This window comes from Contarinia nasturtii, unplaced genomic scaffold, assembly GCF_009176525.2.
Source record: "Contarinia nasturtii isolate CC-2019 unplaced genomic scaffold, AAFC_CNas_1.1 Cnas_scaffold_220, whole genome shotgun sequence".
Lineage (NCBI taxonomy): Eukaryota > Metazoa > Arthropoda > Insecta > Diptera > Cecidomyiidae > Contarinia > Contarinia nasturtii.
The window spans coordinates 4,020,151-4,037,977 of NW_022197577.1; the positions used below are offsets into that span (position 1 = coordinate 4,020,151).

General features: G+C 33.1%; 4 protein-coding genes across 8 annotated transcripts; 1 reads left to right on the plus strand and 3 right to left on the minus strand.

Moving 5' to 3' along the window:
• Nucleotides 1-127: 127 nt before the first annotated feature.
• On the minus strand, nucleotides 128-9,326 carry LOC116336876. 3 transcript variants are annotated; one of them, XM_031761058.1, is made up of 10 exons: nucleotides 8,844-9,324; nucleotides 7,222-8,063; nucleotides 5,369-5,707; nucleotides 5,183-5,233; nucleotides 4,965-4,997; nucleotides 4,730-4,896; nucleotides 4,559-4,635; nucleotides 4,218-4,492; nucleotides 1,869-2,028; nucleotides 128-509 (listed from the first exon to the last, which is right to left on the minus strand). In XM_031761058.1, the coding sequence occupies exons 2-10, from the start codon at nucleotides 7,456-7,458 to the stop codon at nucleotides 451-453; spliced, it is 1,398 nt and encodes a 465-aa protein (XP_031616918.1). In that variant the 5' UTR covers nucleotides 7,459-8,063; nucleotides 8,844-9,324; the 3' UTR covers nucleotides 128-450. The 3 variants fall into 3 exon arrangements, with proteins under 3 accessions (XP_031616918.1, XP_031616917.1, XP_031616916.1); XM_031761057.1 differs by lacking the exon at nucleotides 128-509 and having other exon boundaries at nucleotides 1,910-2,736; nucleotides 8,934-9,326; XM_031761056.1 differs by lacking the exon at nucleotides 128-509 and having other exon boundaries at nucleotides 1,910-2,736; nucleotides 8,844-9,326.
• Nucleotides 9,327-9,385: 59 nt separating this feature from the next.
• LOC116336877 (pyroglutamyl-peptidase 1) lies at nucleotides 9,386-11,018 on the minus strand. Of its 3 annotated transcripts, none has more exons than XM_031761060.1 (4): nucleotides 10,693-11,018; nucleotides 10,070-10,315; nucleotides 9,753-9,988; nucleotides 9,386-9,680 (listed from the first exon to the last, which is right to left on the minus strand). In XM_031761060.1, exons 2-4 carry the CDS (start codon nucleotides 10,280-10,282, stop codon nucleotides 9,515-9,517), a joined length of 615 nt encoding a protein of 204 aa, XP_031616920.1. In that variant the 5' UTR covers nucleotides 10,283-10,315; nucleotides 10,693-11,018; the 3' UTR covers nucleotides 9,386-9,514. The 3 variants fall into 3 exon arrangements, with proteins under 3 accessions (XP_031616920.1, XP_031616919.1, XP_031616922.1); XM_031761059.1 differs by having other exon boundaries at nucleotides 10,635-11,018; XM_031761062.1 differs by having other exon boundaries at nucleotides 9,539-9,702; nucleotides 10,635-11,018.
• Nucleotides 11,019-11,131: 113 nt separating this feature from the next.
• On the minus strand, nucleotides 11,132-14,500 carry LOC116336875 (very long-chain specific acyl-CoA dehydrogenase, mitochondrial). The gene is made up of 5 exons (XM_031761055.1): nucleotides 14,262-14,500; nucleotides 13,233-13,437; nucleotides 12,845-13,161; nucleotides 11,826-12,777; nucleotides 11,132-11,733 (listed from the first exon to the last, which is right to left on the minus strand). Exons 1-5 carry the CDS (start codon nucleotides 14,327-14,329, stop codon nucleotides 11,383-11,385), a joined length of 1,893 nt encoding a protein of 630 aa, XP_031616915.1. The 5' UTR covers nucleotides 14,330-14,500; the 3' UTR covers nucleotides 11,132-11,382.
• Nucleotides 14,501-15,014: 514 nt separating this feature from the next.
• On the plus strand, nucleotides 15,015-17,470 carry LOC116336934 (leucine carboxyl methyltransferase 1). Its single transcript, XM_031761162.1, has 4 exons — nucleotides 15,015-15,690; nucleotides 15,838-16,021; nucleotides 16,100-16,451; nucleotides 16,591-17,470. Exons 1-4 carry the CDS (start codon nucleotides 15,469-15,471, stop codon nucleotides 16,787-16,789), a joined length of 957 nt encoding a protein of 318 aa, XP_031617022.1. The 5' UTR covers nucleotides 15,015-15,468; the 3' UTR covers nucleotides 16,790-17,470.
• Nucleotides 17,471-17,827: the final 357 nt, after the last annotated feature.

The following is a 17,827-nucleotide window of genomic DNA, read 5'->3' on the forward strand; positions in this document are numbered from 1 at the left end:
TTTTAACTCAAATTTTGTTATTTTTCAACTATAACACCAATTGCTGACAAAGACGCAAGTATCTATTGGATTATCTACATTTAGTCATAAATTCGCTGAAGAAATGCAGCAGATTGCAAACATCATGTTTCGAAACTTCCGATTTATTGTAGGAAGTGATTGAATTTTATTTTATAAATACCCATTTTGCTTAGGAACAATTTACAAATCTTTACTATCACCTTTGAATCAATTAACCTAGGACGATATGAGAATTATTCTCTTAAAAAAACTAAACAAAGTTGTATGAAAGAATATTTTGCACTTATTATTTTTAAGAGACGTGTATTTCGAGTTAGCCAATTTAGAATGATTCAATCATTTTCGAAGCTCTCTCTCCTTTCAGCTTTATCTCTGATTCCATTTAAATTGTGGTGAATAATATTCATATTTTATTCATGAACGGTCACTTTATAAAGGATATGGAGAAAGTGGATCGCCGAATGTTGCAAAAAAGCCGCAGCAACCACCTGTAAGAAGAAAATTCAAAACCAAACATGATCCAAGACAGCCAGCTTTAGATATTATTTCACGAATTTGCCATTTTTAATACATTGCCATAAAAAATTAAAAATTTTATTTAAAAAAGAATAAAATGAAAAAAATTGGCAAGTGTTGGTATTAAAAATGGCAATTTATGGAAATATGTGTTTTTTTTTTGTTGAACGAGATATAATTCAAGATATGTCGACAATCTTTAAATAGTCAAATAAATAAACCTTTGTACTTATTTTGTAAATTTTTTTATTTACAACAATAATATTTTCTGTTCATGTAAATATCTAAATAATATTCAAAAAATATCAATTTATTTTTATTCATCTGATCACTCAGTGAATTTTCATTCTCAAACTTTGGAAGTTTTAACAACTGTGTGATAGTTAAGTACATAATTTGCTACAGCGTAATGTTCTATCTATTATCTATCTCAACTACTCATTCATAAGTAATCTATGGTTTTCTCAACATTCAATTTACATCTAATAAGCTGATAAGAAAGGTTTTCGAAATAAATTTCTGGACGTAATGTTTTTTTTCACATTTATATTATGTTCCGTATTGACAAAGTTTAACAAAGTTAACAATGGAAAATATGTGAATATTAAATTGCTTTGATAACGTTTATTAGCGACTCAGTCGCATTGATTGTAAGCTTAAATTCCAGGAAATATATATCTAACTCTCAAATAAATCGTTCAAAAATAAGTACAAATATTTGTTTCAATGCTTTTGATTTTCTTTTGTTCGGCCTTTTTGTTTTCTTTTTCGTTTCATTTGTCCTTCAACATTCGCTTCATTTGTGTTTGAAATTCTGTTCCCTTTTTTTTTGTATTTGAATCGTAGATGATTTTTTTGCGTTGCAATATCGTTCAAAATTCGAAATTGAGTCAACGAAATTCGTTAAGTTTAATAGCAAATAGATGGGAAAATTTTGAATTAAAATTGCTTTCATAACCATACTTAAAAAGATCTAAAAAGAATAAATTAATCATGGAATAAGATTGATGTTAATTAGTTATTCATGTCAAATTGATTTGTTTTTGATTACGTAACATTTAATACGTAAAATGAAGTACAACAGTAATTCGGTTTGATTATGTTTTAAGAATATCCAGTTCTCTATACGTGTCATATAATATTAGTAACGGTCTTTGTTTATGTTCGTTCCAAGTTTTGTTATTAAAAGTATTTAAAAAAAATTAACCCGGTTAGTGTGTTGTCGGCACGTACGCTGTCGACATAGCAATTCAGCCGATATGTGATAAGAATTCAATCGTAATTTTCGGCCTGTGAGCACCAATAACTGATTTTGAAATATTTTAACTTGCCTTGTGGTTTGCATTTCAAATGATTTTCGATGTATTGACACAAACAAATGTATTGGGAGACATGCCGGGCTGGTTCATGAACACCGGTTTTAATAAAACCACGCATAGTTTGATTGCCCCATCGGCTTGCATATCTTAAAAATAGCAATAGTGCACGTTCCTGCCACAATCGGACCCGGGGAAAAACGAGAAATAAAAAGAAAGCAAATCGAAACAAAAACGATGACATAAGAAAATTAAGTAAGTGAATTAAAACAAACACGAACTATCAATTTACAAAGAACGTCAAGCCAACTACCAAACTTATAAAATAAAAAAATAAAAAACTAATAAGAATAGACCAAATGAAACGAGCATTAAATGACATTCAACATTCACGTGTTAGTAGGTGAGTTAGTTGCAATTTCAGTTTGTTAGTTGATTTGAAGGTTATGGGGGGCGGGCAGGGGTTTATTTCACGGAAACTCAACGTAATTGAGTCCATTGCATTTTAAAATGGTTCCCATGTCAACTTGGACGTGAACAGTTTTCGATTTTAATCGATTGTCCCTAGTTGTATGTCCCTTGTATTAGTTTCTTTGGACGTCGATCGGTCTTTTGTGTATATAAAAATATGGTTGATATGTTAACATATCGAAATGCCACGCGAATTCATCCAGTCATTGCATCGCGGACAACATGCACGTTCATCTTTGCGCGGTTTATTCAATATTAGTTCTTCAGCATATTGACAAGGACATAATGCAGCTTGGAGATGGCGAGGCATTTCATGCATTCCATTCTCTTCAAAAATCCAGTCAAGTCTTCGACGGAGGTAATCCTTCCCCCATCTCTGCAAATAGCGCAAAAATAGCAATTCTCCCGCAGCCTATTTAGCATGAGAAACAAATGAAAACGTTTTTTTTTCGCCACAAATTGTTTTTTTTTTTTTTCATTCTTGAAATCGTTAAAGAACAAACTTAAAAAAAAAATTGAAAAGGATCGAGTACTATCTGTCAAAATATTTCTCTCTTTGCCAAGCGAAATTAACTCGATATACGGCGCTGATGTAAATGTCACTCTGTCATTTCACAATAATACATTTTTTGGCTTGACAATATATAAGCTCTTCATTTATCGTCGAAAAAAAAACATGTCATAAAATATTTTTCTAACATTTTTCATTAATTAACAAAATACAATACAATAATACAATAATTTCAAAAAAAAATGTTTCATGGATTAAATAAGAATCATGGATTAAATAAGCGGATTAAATATGATTAATAAAATGTTTCATGGATTAAATAAGCGGATCCATTTTACTTGACCAATCACAGAGAAGCAAAACGAAGATGCTGTCATGGCGGACCAAAATACTACGATCCCAAATAAGTTTCATTTTGCATTTTTACTTTATGAAAAAGTGTACCGATGGGTTTACATATGGGTGTACAATTGTACATCCTGTATATATATAATATGTACACCGGTTATGCACCCATATTTCCAAAATCGGTGTACACTTTTCCATATAAATTAGCCAAAGCACGACGACAATGACAGCTGGGCAACGCAGCAACTTCATTATGGTTGCCACAGTTTATGTTGGGTGGCACAAATTCGTACCATTTTTGATTTATGCGATCGAAATTTGTGCTATTTTTTAGTTTCGCTGGCAACCGCACAATGGCGCTACTATCAACGTTGCTTGTCATCGTCGCGCTTTGAAATTAGCGTTACAAAAGTGTGTACACTTTTCATATACTTTAACTTTTACTTTACATTTATCCCATTGGGCGTCGCATTGGTATTACTTTTTACATTGGATTCTTGTTCAATCTATGAAAAAATTATTATTATATTTGAAATTATTGTTATTTTTAAACAAATAAATTTAAAATATAGAGAATTTTGATGAAAAACGTAAGAAGAATATTTTATGATATGTTTCTTTTTTTCACTCGACCGTTCAAAAATTATGCATGTTGAATGAAGAACTTATATATTGTCAAGCCAAAAAATGTATTATTGTGGAATGACATAGAGTGACATTTACATCAGCGCCGTATATCGGATTAATTTCGCTTATCAAAGGGGGAAACGTCGTACTCGGTCCTTTGGATGGTCGGTATATGTTTTTTTTTCTAAAAACTGCACGATAAAATAATGGAATTTGAAATGGAAATACCAATTATGAAAATGATAAAATAAATAGTTCGGTTAATTGAAATAAAAATGCCGTGCAAACCAAAAATTGATGGAAAACATGGGATGAGGATTGTTTTCTGGATAAAGCACATTGAATAAATGAATATTGAATTCATGCTGATGTATTTTTAACTGAAAAACCATATTGATTAAACATACCTTTCGCTTTGAAACACGTGTTGTATTACTTCCCTGAATAATGATATCATTAACATCAACATCTAGACGAGATTCCCAACCGGCTTCAATAGTTGTTCCATTTTGCTCACTACGTTCAATAAAATCATTCAAATAGTTGACACACTGCTCCGGATCATAGTACATGAAACATAAATTCACTTTATGACATGATATTCTACCGCGATCGTCCAGCGCCATTATGATCTTATGACGAATTAGTTGCTTATTAACCGATGCTAAGCATCGTTCGAGACCTGGACAATTTTATAGACATTTTTGCTTTAAGAAATCTGCTTTGAAAATTTTCTCATATTACTTACCACGTGCCAAACGTAATTTCACCCACATGCACATAAAAATGGCAGCCGCATTTAAAAATAGCCATCCCACGCCCAAACTGAACAATGTTTCAAAAGGAATTTACATTACAAATATTCACATTTTGGAATATTTAAAGATACACGACATCAAATTTACAATTGAAGATTTACCTGAACAACGGAATGCCTTTTAGACCCGAGAACAACAAGCCGAGCATCACACATAATGCAAAGACAACCCAAACTAATAATACTCGCTTATAGCATACATTGTACAATGTAAATCGAAAATCATTGACCAGTGTCTCCATGGCATGAACATACTCCTCGACAGTCAGCTATTCGGAAACATAGAAGATAGAGCTATGAATTTCGAATTTGAAAAATAATTTCATGAATTATTTACCGTAAGCCCTTGTGCCATTAACTCTTCCGGAACCTTGGAATTGGTAAAGTATTAATTGGAATAGTAAAAAGGTTAAAGCATTAAAATAGAAAATTTAGTCTCAAAACTAAAATTGATTCGTAGGGTATAGACCTTTTAGTTTCGAGAGTGAATTTTCTACTTTAAAACTCCATTATAATTGCAAATAAAAATGATTTAATTTTGATAAATGGATTTACCAATTCTGGACGAAATAAAGCCGGCGTAATCCATGGCCACCTCGTGTTTATCTGAAAAACAATCAATTCAATTTCAAAATGGAATATTTTCTGTTTCTTTTTTTTCTTAAGGATATCCTTGATTGTATTTGAATTTGAAATTGATTCATTGTGTCGGAATAATGTATTTTTTTTACAAAAACTTACTGGAAGTAGCGAAACTATGACATCTCCATTTGCAAATCCCTCTCGAACTCGTCCCGATGATAGTTCAATTGTTCGTAATCCTTGTTCGTTTGGCGTCGGTGCTGACGTTGAAAAAGACGTTGTCACCGATTTGTTCAAGTTGTTTTTCGGTTGTTCAATTTCAATAACCGCTGGACTAGACGTGGCTAATGACTTTTGTGGTTGTTGTGGTGATGGGAGATTTTTTATATTAATGTGAACACTCTCGGTTGTCAAAACCGGTGGCTGCGATGATTGCGACACACTTCCTGATGATGTTTGTTGTACAGAACTATGCTTGTATTTGTTCGGAGATTCGTTCTACAAAAAAGAGATAGAGATGCCAAAAATCGTTAAAATTGATTCGCATGAAATAATAACTACCAATTGGTGTGCCATTTTTTTTACATTTTCAATCTATTTTCATCTAAAGTATACATAATCGCTAAATTACATCCGCTTGAAAAAAAAATTCTATTCAACAATTGTATGGCAAACAAAAAATGTTGGTAATGATTTACTGTTGGTCGATTACTGCTGCTGGGCGATTTTATAGACATTTTCGTTTTAAGAAATATTCTTTGAAAATTTCCTCATTGCTTACCACGTGCCATGTGACATTTGACATCAAAATGAATTGCAATCGAGTGTAATGGATTTTTTCATATACTAGTTTATTCAATTGACTCGGTTGTGTGATTCTAATTTAATTCTAATTCATCATTTTTTCGAAAAGTAGAAAGAGAGAGGTTCTCGCAGATTGAATTTGCTCACATTTTATCCAAATTTATTAAGTTCTTCCTTACTATCCCAAATGATTGATATACTCTATAAAATTGGTGTGAACGGCCATTGTCTCATATCATAATAATCAAATAGTAAATCGAATATTTACATTTTTGCTACATTCATAAAATAACTAAAAATTATTGAAGAAAATAAGTTACATATTATAACCAATGAATGGTTAATGACTTTCGCTATCTTATATGGATTCAAAAGATAGTTACAACTTGGCGTCTACAGTTATTAATTGCACCACATACGTATGGTATGTACAGCATAATGGATTATCACCATCGTAACATTTCTCAATTGTATTTTGTGCGCAAATTGCCACAACAAATCGTTGACACATGAAAACAGGTGACGGAAGCATACGGAGAATGGATCATTCTTGTTTTTGTTGTTGTTGTTATTTTCACGTTGAAAACTCGATCGAAGACCGAATTGTATATATATTGTGTGCCTAAACATTTTATAACCAATGAAAAAATGCTTCAATTGATTTCTCCAACCGATGACATGCCGAAAGTTTTGCAATCAAGGCCATCGAATGTAATTACAGCATAAACTGTTTGATTTGTTTTCTATGATTTTCTGGGCTTGTTAGGTTAATGTAATAACATCAGACAACAGGGAAAATGTATTTAATTGTAAACTTCCTGAATTGAGTTGATATTTGGAGTATTTTTCACTCTTGAAAAAATCGAATATTGTCAACTTGTTGCAAAATATTTTGAATTAACACACCAAATCGATTTTTTCTCTCTAAACAATGAATATTTTTTTCTCGATAATTTAATATCATCATACAAAACGTCACGCATTTGTGTGTAGAGATATCACATTTGTAGTATTTGCATAGTACATGTGACTTGAAAATGGATAAATATTGAACATTCTGTTTGCTCTCTGTATTCTGTTTGCTGAGCCATTTCCAGTGAATAATTTGAGAATGATAGATAAGCAAAGAACCAGACGTTGATTTTCATGATTTTTTTTATCACGCGCAAGTGTATTCTAATGATAAATTAAATGTTTATTGGAAGTACCTTGTCATTGTCATCTTCATTTTCGAATTGCACCCAATTTCTGGGTGTGTTTGATTTTCGTTCGGTTGATTCGGCAATTGACGTCTGCAAATTACTTTCGTCTGGATTTTTGGAATTACCATTTAGTGTAGCTGTATCACCATTGCTAAGATCATGCATATGATTTGATTTTAGTGTTTGTCCACTTTCCGTCGAATCGGTATTTCGTACTAAATCGGTTTCGTCTTTGTTACTCATTTTGAGCTTATTCGTTACTTGCCACTTTTTAATGATTGAAGAATTTTTTTTTTAAACACGTATCACAAAATTATTAATTGTATTTTCAATTTTTGTTTATTAAACAACAATGTCCAATTTTTCAACTTGTTTTATTTCATGTGTGCTAGATGAGTCACCCACATAATTAAAAAAACATTCCACTAATATGCCACGAAATACTGCTGGATTAACACTATTTAAAACGAAACACACATTCAACAAATTTTATCAAATATCTACAATCGTAACGTATGATCGATGCTTTTTTATTAAGTTTCTAAGATTCAGTTTTCTTTCTCTTCTCTGGAATTGCACAATAAAGTTGTTTGCTATTTTAGTTTTGCTGGAATAACCGAAGTTTTGCCGTCGCTTGAGTTTGGCGATCTGGGTTGACAACTACGAACTTAACAAACTCAAATCAACAACACACTAATGTAGGATAGTTTAAATAATAATATTCAAAACTTATTCATGCCGAAAACAACAGAACATGCACGCAGACGAGAGCGAACGATGAGAGAAAAACAGGTATCCACTTGCGTTATACCTAAACACGTATATTAACACACCAACCGCAAAGTGACCTGTGAAAATACAACGATAAAGAGATTTTCTGTGTTTATTTTTTGTACACTGTTTCATTTCATTCTCTTTCTCACTCTTTTTGCCCCTTTATGTGTATTAATCATTTCCAACAACAATCGAACCAAAAAGCATTATAGCCATTTCGTGTGCTTATAGTATACTATATATGGCATGGTGGCTCTTGTTCCGCACACACAACAACAAAACCGAAAAACTTAAGTATTCTCTATCTCTTTCTCTTATTTCATTTCATTAAAAGCTATTGAGAGCGTAAAGCAATGTCGATGTTTTGTGTATTGTTTGGTTTGGAACACACACGGAAAAAATCGTGGACTGCAACAGAAAATGAATGAATGCGAACAAGAGAACAATAATGGAGCCAACAAATAGAATTGCTATGCATAAAAGCGAGACGGAAAGCACCGATGTAATGTTGTTCGAATTATGAAATGTTTAAAAAAATTCAACGTGGAAAAAAATCCAACATTGCAGTCACGATTGAAAGCATTGAATTTAGCTCGTAATTCAATTGTAACTCATAAAAATTCTGACATCAACAATGTTTTACTAGTTTTTCGTATATATACATATATATTTTTTTACTTGATTGATATGACGAAGCGTCAAATTGTAACGACATTTCAGAATCACTGTTCATGCACAATTAACGTTAACTAATGAAATTATTGGAATTGAAATCGACAACAGTGATAGCGAGTTTGTATTAATTCGATCGTTGTTGGTGTTTTAGATTAAAAATACAACTTCATTACACTCACCGAATGAGAAAAAAAAAATGAGATATATTAACACATCCTTTGTGTCCGTCTTATCGACGAAACGAAACAAACGAGATTTATGAAACGCACTGTGTGTTTGGTTACTGCTGTTGGTTCTTCGAGAATATATGTGTGGATATCGTTGACACGCAAGGCACACCCAACTTAATTGAAACCTCAATGAGAACTGTTCATTGAGATTCTCTCGGCAGTTACGTGTCTCTTGTACGCGCGAGAGCATTCGATCAAGTTATGCTTATTTTGTTACGTGTTTTGTTTGTCATTTTCATTCTTTTGTTCATATCGTTTCGCTCTTCGGTGATCTTGCTGATCGATGTATGCGCACTCTCTACTGTACATTAAACTAAAGCCAGTTGTGTATGCGTGTATTAACTTTCTTATTCTTGCACAGATTCCGTTCTCTTACCATCTCATTTTTAACAACAATTTCTCTAAACTGTAAATGCAACTAAACCTCCTTTTATCCGGCGATTCACCACTGGAAATAATAATTCGAATTAATAAAAAAAGGAACTGAAGACTTGATTTAACTTGATGGCATTTTTAGACCTTTCTTTTATTATAGAAAACTATCGTCAGAAACTATTTCAGATATTTTTTTTTCTTTTATTTTTTTGAGAAAAAATTCAGCTTCTGCTGGATATAATAGATTAACGATGGTTATCTAATTGCTTAACGCAATGCTTAATAACAGATAAAATTGCTTCACTGATATTTGAAACGGTCAAATTTTCTCGCGGTGATGGCACATGAATAAATAAACTTCGAGCTCGATCGGCATCAAGAGATTTCAGGTAAATATAGCCACATAAGTAGCTGCAAAAATACAAAAATATTGCTATTTTTTTAACATTGTAATCGCACACAATTCAAAACTGAATGACTCACTTTCCCGGATGATTCGAACACTTCATCGGTGCTGTTGTATCAATTTCGCTAATAATATTGTTTAAATTCAGTGTGGTACATATCTTTTCGCACTCCACTCCACCATTCGGTAGCATTACGCTGCAACAATCGGGCAGCTTATTTGAATAATCAGCTTCACGAAAATTCCCATTGAATGCATTCTTTTCCAAGCAAATTTTATCGGCTTTTGCATGAACACCACAATGAACTACCAACTGAAATAATAATTAAAGTAAGATTGTGATTAAATTCATTAGGCCTGGTAAAATTAAACGGATAATTTGATTTGATGAAACCTTCGGTTTGCTGGCCCAAATTTCTTTGACTTTTTGATCGACCGCGGCGTAAGTGACAGGAATTTCGTGCTTTACAATTGGAATTAATTCATTGTTATGCAGTATGTTGTCCGGCAATGCCGAAACAGCCAACCAACTTGGATTTGACTCGGTAAAACCGCGAAACGGCCCAAATCCGGTCACATGTATTACATTCTCGGGATGCTTTTCCATATTGATCAGGTAGCAGGTATATGTGACAGAATTCTGCGAAGAACAAAAATATTTGTCTCATTTTTTTTGTTTTTAAAAATCGCATCGCAAAATCTACATTTCAATCGAGTTCGAAGATAAGAACTTCAAATAAACAAAGTTTTCTGAGTTACTGGATTCATCTATTTATTAATATCACAACTTTGAAACAATGGAAAGTAATTGTTGTGTGCAAAGATTTGGTAACAAACATTTACATTCAGATGTTTGCTATTAACCTTATTAAATGCGAATAGTTCAATAAATTTTATTACGCTGCATGACTAACAAAATTTACAATTACTATTAATTCGCTATTACTATTTCATCATACCAATCAGCTGTTTGTTCTGTCACCAAAAATAATGCTTATTTTATACTTGGAATATTACCACGAATTAATATTTTGGATGACAAATTCCATCACCTTGTAATCAATTATTTATCGTATGAAATCATTATCAAACTAAGATAGCGAAGTTAATTTTGTGTTTGGTGAGTCGAATAACAACATTTGACATTTGAAAGTCGCCTTAGCGTTGTCACAGTCTTTCAAATTCGCATTAAGATTCATTCACACTTGAGCATGCAATATGAAACATGAATGTTTAAAATCTGTTCTAAATCTTCTAAAAATTTCAAATCGCGGTACTATCATGAAAAAAATAATAATTTTGTATTGTATTTTTTTATGATTGCGATGCAATTTGTCAATATGGCCGTTTCGTGTGAAGAACGCTTGAATTGAATTGAAAAATAAAGAAAGTGTCAATCGCAGGTTCTTATTCAAATCCAGTTTTCAATAAAATCTATCCAAAATACTCAATAATATTCGCTCAAAATATAGAATTTTATTTCAAAACTTTTCAAAAATACAATAATCGGCTAAAAGCCTTTATTTTTGCGGCCATTCAAACATATGCGGAAACAAAAACACACGCAACGTCACAAAAAAGTAGACAATTTAAGAGAATTTAGTATGAACCATTGTTATAATACTTATTCGCAACGGGTTCTTGAACTATTTGAATTTTTCCAATAGAACCAATTTATTCAATACAAAAAAATTGCTCATGGTTTACTTAAATATTAAGTGGATTGGAGTTGGCAACACCTTGTGCACTGCAAATATTTTTCGAAATTTGTGTATATTGAGGATAAATAGTGGTATAACGGGCATCATGTATTTTCTTATTATTAAGTGTGCATCGTTCAGCGGCTTCTGTGCACCATGCTTTGGCCAAAAGTTTTTCATGTTCAGCTGAGTCCAAGCCCAATTTAATTGTTCGTGAACATCTTGATAGAACACAACCCATTGCGTAAATATCGATAGCGCTGTCGGCTAGACATTTCAAAATGAATTGTTGTTCGATGATATTTTTACCATATTTCACAAGAAGACTCTCCACCGTTTGTCCAAATATATCAATTGACTGTAAATTTTGTGAAAAATAGAAGAGATGAACCAAAAATTCAATGCGTATTTTCAAAGAATTGTAGAATTTTAATTAATCACAATACAAACCTGTGCACACAACTTGGCTGCATCGGCAAGACTTGGATCGACTTGTCCTGATAGATCGACACCTCCAATGCCGGCTTTGCGATAAGCTCTTTTTGACACCTCCTTGAATAATAGTCCCAGATTATTTGCTGGATTTTTCAATGCCTTTTGCAGTTCTTTCAAGTGTGCACCGGCATATTGGATGCCAGATAGAGCAACAAATAGGCGAAGAATATCGTTTGAACCTTCAAAGATACGGAAAATACGCAAATCACGAAGAACACGCTCCAATCCAGTGTTTTTCATATAACCCATGCCCCCGAGAATTTGGATCGCTTCATCACATACGTACCACGCTGATTCGGATGCGAAAACTTTTGAAATTGCAGCTTCCAAATGGTAGTCTTTACTTCCACCGTCCATATTGCTCGAGATCATAAATGCCATTGATTCAGTTGCATATTGATGCAATGCCATTCGTGCCAATTTTTCTTGGATTGCACCATATTCCTCTATTTTCTTTCCGAATTGTACACGTTGTGATGCATGTTCGGCAGCTTTTTGGATACATGCAGCCATTGTGCCCGACAATGATGCAGCCATTCCGAATCGACCATTGTTCAAAATATTCATAGCCACTTTGAATCCGTTTCCCACGCCGCCCAATACGTTTTCAATGGGAATTTTCGTATCTTCAAAATACACTTCGGCCGTATTTGAGCATTTGATACCCATTTTCTTCTCTGGTGGTCCATTGGTAACACCGCCAAATCCACGCTCAACAATGAACGCCGTAATTTTATCCTTTTTCTCACCAGTTTTTGGATCAGTCGCTTCAGTTTGTGCAAAAACTGTCATGACGTTGGCCCATCCACCGTTCGATATCCAAATCTTTGATCCGTTCAAAATATAATGTTTTCCATCGGGCGATAGAACGGCTCGTGAACGAATGCTTGCGGCATCTGATCCAGAACTAGGAAACAATTAAAAAGATAACGATTTTCATACATATTACCAAAAAGTGTTATTATTTTGATTACCTTGGCTCCGTTAAAGCAAACGCAGCATAGACTTTTTCAGTTGACACTTTTGGTAGATACTTCTTTTTTTGCTCATCCGTTCCATACAATAAAATACCTTTGAAACCAATGCTTTGGTGTGCACCAATGCAAATACCGACTCCAAGATCATTTGCGCCCACAATTTGGCATAATCTACCATATTGTGTATTATTTGCACCCATCCCGCCAAGTTCGGTTGGAACTTGTATCGCAAATGCGCCAAGTTCCCATAATGCATCCAAAGTTTTTTGATCGATGTCAGCGCTATCATCATTTTTGAATGGATCGTTTATATCCTGAAAAGCATAAAATTGTGTAAAATTGTACGCAATGAATGTCACACATTTCCAATGTGTTCAATACTTACAGAAAAGAAGCGTGAAACGGGGTCAATGACCATACTCAATGTTTCGCTTTCTTCTTCGGTCAAATTGTATGGATATGGAAAAACTTGAGACGATTCAACTTTGCCTCGGAAGAAATTGGCCACGAATGATTGAGATGGAGCTACAGCCTTCTCAACTTTCGCTTTTGGTGGAGCTTCATTCAATTTGGCCGAAGAAGCTAGACATCTATACAAATGAATCATCAATTAAAACAAAAAGCTAAAAATTTGTTAAGAATAAAAACGTTATCAAAGTTCACTACGAACGTAATGATGCTCGCACACGCCTCGAAATGTGTAAGCAATGCTTATGTAAGATAATAAAGTTTTTTTTATTTTGACGAACGAAAAGAATTGGGAAAAAAAAAAAAAAACATTTGACATCATATCTGTTGATAAAATAGACCGAAAAAAATGTGTTTTGCTTTGACGCTACATTATTTTCACGATCACAATGTCATATTTGTCGGGGGTCAAACTATATTCATACGATCCGGCTTGCATATGTATGCTAAGACAAATAAATATAGAGAACAGCGTTCAAAACAATCAACATAAACACCACACAGACGTATCGCGCATTTGGACAGGTTTCAAAACACGACCTATATAGATACTTTCTATATAACGTCACATCGTCGTTAATGAAAACAGTTCCAAAGGTTATTTTTCGGTTTGACTGTGAGAGAGATTCACCAATCAGACAATAATTTGATTGACCAGCGCTTGCAATATGCTATAAACTTGCTATGATTTGAAATAATGATATATTGAAGTAATTGAGAAAATGCGGACGTGTGAGTCCAAAGTACAGAGAACTTATGAAAAACAGTTATTGGAATTCTGATCTAAGCAGTGAAGACTTCTTGATACCGATTTCATATGTTCAATGTTATCAATCGACACGAGTTTATTTCACCTTTTTTTATTTCAAGACTATCAAGGCGGATGCTTTTTTTTAATGCAATGCTTGAACTTTGTTTTAAAACTATACGAAATCTGTCTGCTCACCTTGAATTTGCATTGATTGCAATTAAACAGTTTTGGTTTCGTAGAATTTGACTGGTTAAACGAAACATTTTGATAGAAATTCTAAAGAATTCAATTGATTTTTTTTTTCAAACTTTTTTACTTAATGACGAGAGATGAGTTTAATAATAAAAAAGTGGTGTCTAACCGTCGATTGATTTTCGTTTTATAAAAAATAAATTGTGATCTATCGTTAATGGCTGTGAAAATCGAACTGAAAGTTGCATGAAATGAGTTATTCTACAAGTTACTTCAGATAATTTTGTTTTTTTCCATTGGTGGCACTGCGAAATGTCACAACAAATTGGATTTATTATACCTGCCAAACTTAAGGGAATTTACTTTTGATCTGTGCCGAAACATAAAATTAAAAAATATATATATTTATCTGTCGTTAAATCAAACACAAAAAAGATATCAAAAATGAAATGAATAAATCCATTTTTTCGGTTGCAACATAATGTTAATTACAACCGTTCCAAATGTGCAACAACTTCACGTTCTTTTAAAGGCATAATTCATAATTTTGTTGCTTTTCCTTTGCACCATTTACAAAAATGTCATATTATTTTTATGTTTTTAAGTTAAAAATGATCTCAAATTGAATTTTAATTAAAAGCAAAAATGGAGAATGTAAAACGAATGGGTATGTAAATTTGAAACCGAAAGAAAAATGGTTATGTCTACTGTTGTTGACAGCAATGTAACTGTCAAAATCATATAGGCAAAACGAATGAATAAGTAGAAGCAAAATCCAATTGAAGGAAGTAAAGAGTGCAAGTGAGTCGACTACAACTACTGGGAAAGTTCATGGCTATCACCGCCTATACGTTGATTTATTTTCGTAGTATATCGTTTCATCTCTTTTTTTTTCACTATTGCTTCGCATATAAACACTGTGTGAGAGATTTTCCACACATTGTTTTTCGCATCCTTCGTTCTCACACACGCAGAGACGACGACGACAGAAGAAGAAAAAATTTTTCCCGTGTATGTTATAGTTTGCGAAAATTAAACAAAACCATTGCAGTACGAGTTGCACAGTTCGATTGGCAAAGTGAAGAAATCGTTTTGGAAAAATGCTCCAATGAGTGAACAATTTGTTGATGCATTTGTCAATACCAATTCATAGATAAGATTTATTTTTGATAAATATTGTGTGTAGAAGTGTGAAATACTCAAAGATAAAATGATGGATCGAACAATGTTTAATCCATCGGGTGATGATGGTGTGATATCTACAAACGATGATGCGAGCGGATGCAAAAGACATGCAGTGCGTGTGGGATATTGGAAAGACGATTATATTGGTTCATTTGTGAGTAATACAGATAGAAAAGCACCTGAAATAAATCGTGGGTACTTTGCTCGCGTCAAGGGCATCGAAATCTTCATCGACAAGTTCTTAGAGGTATGTATTTTGTGTTTGCATCGCGTGTTGCAATAACCTTGGATTTGAACTTAGAAAGCCCATTTTAATCAATTTTGGTCTACTATGTTATCACTTTGTCCTTTTCCGTTGCTCCTTCACACGTTATCTAATTTGATTTTCCGATAGAAAACTGGCGACAAATGTCAAATCATAAATTTGGGCTGCGGTTTTGATACGCTTTATTGGCGTCTTCGAGATGCTGGCCATATGATAACCAACTTCATCGAGTTAGATTTCCCAATGGTGACATCGAGAAAATGTATGGCAATCAAACGACACAAGAATCTTCTATCGAAACTCCATTGCGAAGGTAAATCCAAGAAACTGTTCGAGAAGTAGATAAGAGTATTTACGTTTGTTTGACTTTTTATTTGCCGTTGTTAAATAGATGGTGAAGTACGTTTCAATCCAACTGATATGCATGCAGCAAATTATCATGTGATGGGCGTTGATTTGCGACACATCGATGAAATCGAAAATAAATTAAAACAAGCCGAAGTGGACTTTACGTTGCCAACATTGTTTTTGGCCGAATGTGTCTTGGTGTACATTGAAAGTGAACACTGCTCAAATCTCTTAAAATGGTTGTCTAGTCATTTTTCGTCAGGCTTTATTGTAAATTATGAACAAGTCAATATGAACGATCGTTTTGGCGAAGTTATGCTCTCCAATTTACGATCACGTGGATGCGATTTGGCTGGCGTTGAAGCATGTCAAACTCTCGATACACAGATCGATCGGTAAGCTAATAAGAATTTTTTCATTTAATTTTCTATTCTCCTCTCTTCCCACAACAATTGGCCTCCAATTGGTCTAATGGTTTTTTTTTACTTTTGTTGTTGTTGTACATTTGTATCTTTTGTTTTCATCATTTTTTAGATTTTTAAATTGTGGTTGGCATGGAGCCAAAGCATGGGATATGGTTCAAGTTTATCAAAGCTTACCATCGAATGAAATACAACGCATAGAAAAACTTGAACTACTCGATGAGGCTGAATTGTTGACACAACTTTTTCAGCATTATTGCATATCGATTTCCTGGACCGGTGAAGAATTTGAAGACATTGAAATTACCTAACTGAATATGTCATGTGTCGAATCGTATGTGTATGTATAAGTCATCGTTTTTTTCTGAATTTCATCGTTATTCTGTCATTTGATGCGTCTGGCGTAATTTGTTGCAATGAACAAACATCACTCTTACCAACAAATTTAGAAAACATTTGACGAATGGTTTAGTCGAAGAAAAGACATAATTAAGCAAATCTTATGATTTCGTTCTTCAATTATTTATTATTGAACAAAAAAAATCATCTACTCTTTAATATAATATAATTATATTCGATTGCTAGAAGAAAAAAAAAGACAGAAAAAAACGAAAACTGTTCAGATAGGACAATCAAATTTAAGCAAATGAAAAAAAAAATTAAACCAAATGGTGTAGAACACTATCGACTAGAACCAGTACACCAATATTTGAACACGAAAGCAAAACAAAAATATTTTATCATTGTGTTTACTGTTTACATCTTTCTTCTTTCTCATTCGTTCTCTTTCATCTGAATGTCTGAAAACATATTGTAATGTAAAACTCGATGTAACAATTTCAAAATGGTGTATGTATGTAAAAAAAACTAATCGTGTGCATGTGAGATTTCAAAATTGAATTGGAAACCAAATTTTGTTGTATAAATTTCTCTGGAGGTGGTGTAAAAACGAAAGTACAATAAAAAATTGAAAATATATTACATTAATTGTACGGAATTTCGTCTTTTATTTTCATATTTATATAGTATTAAACACATTCCAATAAGATTTTTGAATTCAGTTGGAATTTCTCATGAAATTATTACCTTGCAGCAGAGCAAGAACAGAAGACCAATTGCATTAATCAAAATTTCAATGTTATGACCATGAACTCAAGGTTTTTACTATGACTTGAAAAAAAAAAACTTGAACTTTGCCTACTAAGCAACAAGATTTGAACGTATGCACAGTGCATGGAAATGCGTGGAAAATGCTAGAAATAGCACACATGCGGGCGATATGCATCGTGCATGCAAGCGTGCATGTGAACTGTACTTTCCATTTGTATTTCTTTCTGTATGCATATTTC

Excerpts from the sequence above, each read along its gene's own strand:
- LOC116336934 (XM_031761162.1), top strand. The coding sequence starts at position 15,469 with ATGATGGATCGAACAATGTTTAATCCATCGGGTGATGATGGTGTGATA. Across the intron at positions 16,022-16,099 it reads ATCGAAACTCCATTGCGAAG|ATGGTGAAGTACGTTTCAAT; the intron begins GTAAATCCAAGA and ends GTTGTTAAATAG. Across the intron at positions 16,452-16,590 it reads CTCGATACACAGATCGATCG|ATTTTTAAATTGTGGTTGGC; the intron begins GTAAGCTAATAA and ends ATCATTTTTTAG.
- LOC116336875 (XM_031761055.1), bottom strand. The coding sequence starts at position 14,329 with ATGTTTCGTTTAACCAGTCAAATTCTACGAAACCAAAACTGTTTAATT. Across the intron at positions 13,162-13,232 it reads CCGTTTCACGCTTCTTTTCT|GATATAAACGATCCATTCAA; the intron begins GTAAGTATTGAA and ends TATGCTTTTCAG. Across the intron at positions 11,734-11,825 it reads CAGCCAAGTTGTGTGCACAG|TCAATTGATATATTTGGACA; the intron begins GTTTGTATTGTG and ends CAAAATTTACAG.
- LOC116336877 (XM_031761060.1), bottom strand. The coding sequence starts at position 10,282 with ATGGAAAAGCATCCCGAGAATGTAATACATGTGACCGGATTTGGGCCG. Across the intron at positions 9,989-10,069 it reads TTTGGGCCAGCAAACCGAAG|TTGGTAGTTCATTGTGGTGT; the intron begins GTTTCATCAAAT and ends TTATTATTTCAG. Across the intron at positions 9,681-9,752 it reads TGTTCGAATCATCCGGGAAA|CTACTTATGTGGCTATATTT; the intron begins GTGAGTCATTCA and ends GTATTTTTGCAG.
- LOC116336876 (XM_031761057.1), bottom strand. The coding sequence starts at position 7,458 with ATGAGTAACAAAGACGAAACCGATTTAGTACGAAATACCGATTCGACG. Across the intron at positions 4,897-4,964 it reads TAATGGCACAAGGGCTTACG|CTGACTGTCGAGGAGTATGT; the intron begins GTAAATAATTCA and ends GTTTCCGAATAG. Across the intron at positions 4,493-4,558 it reads GAAATTACGTTTGGCACGTG|GTCTCGAACGATGCTTAGCA; the intron begins GTAAGTAATATG and ends AAAATTGTCCAG.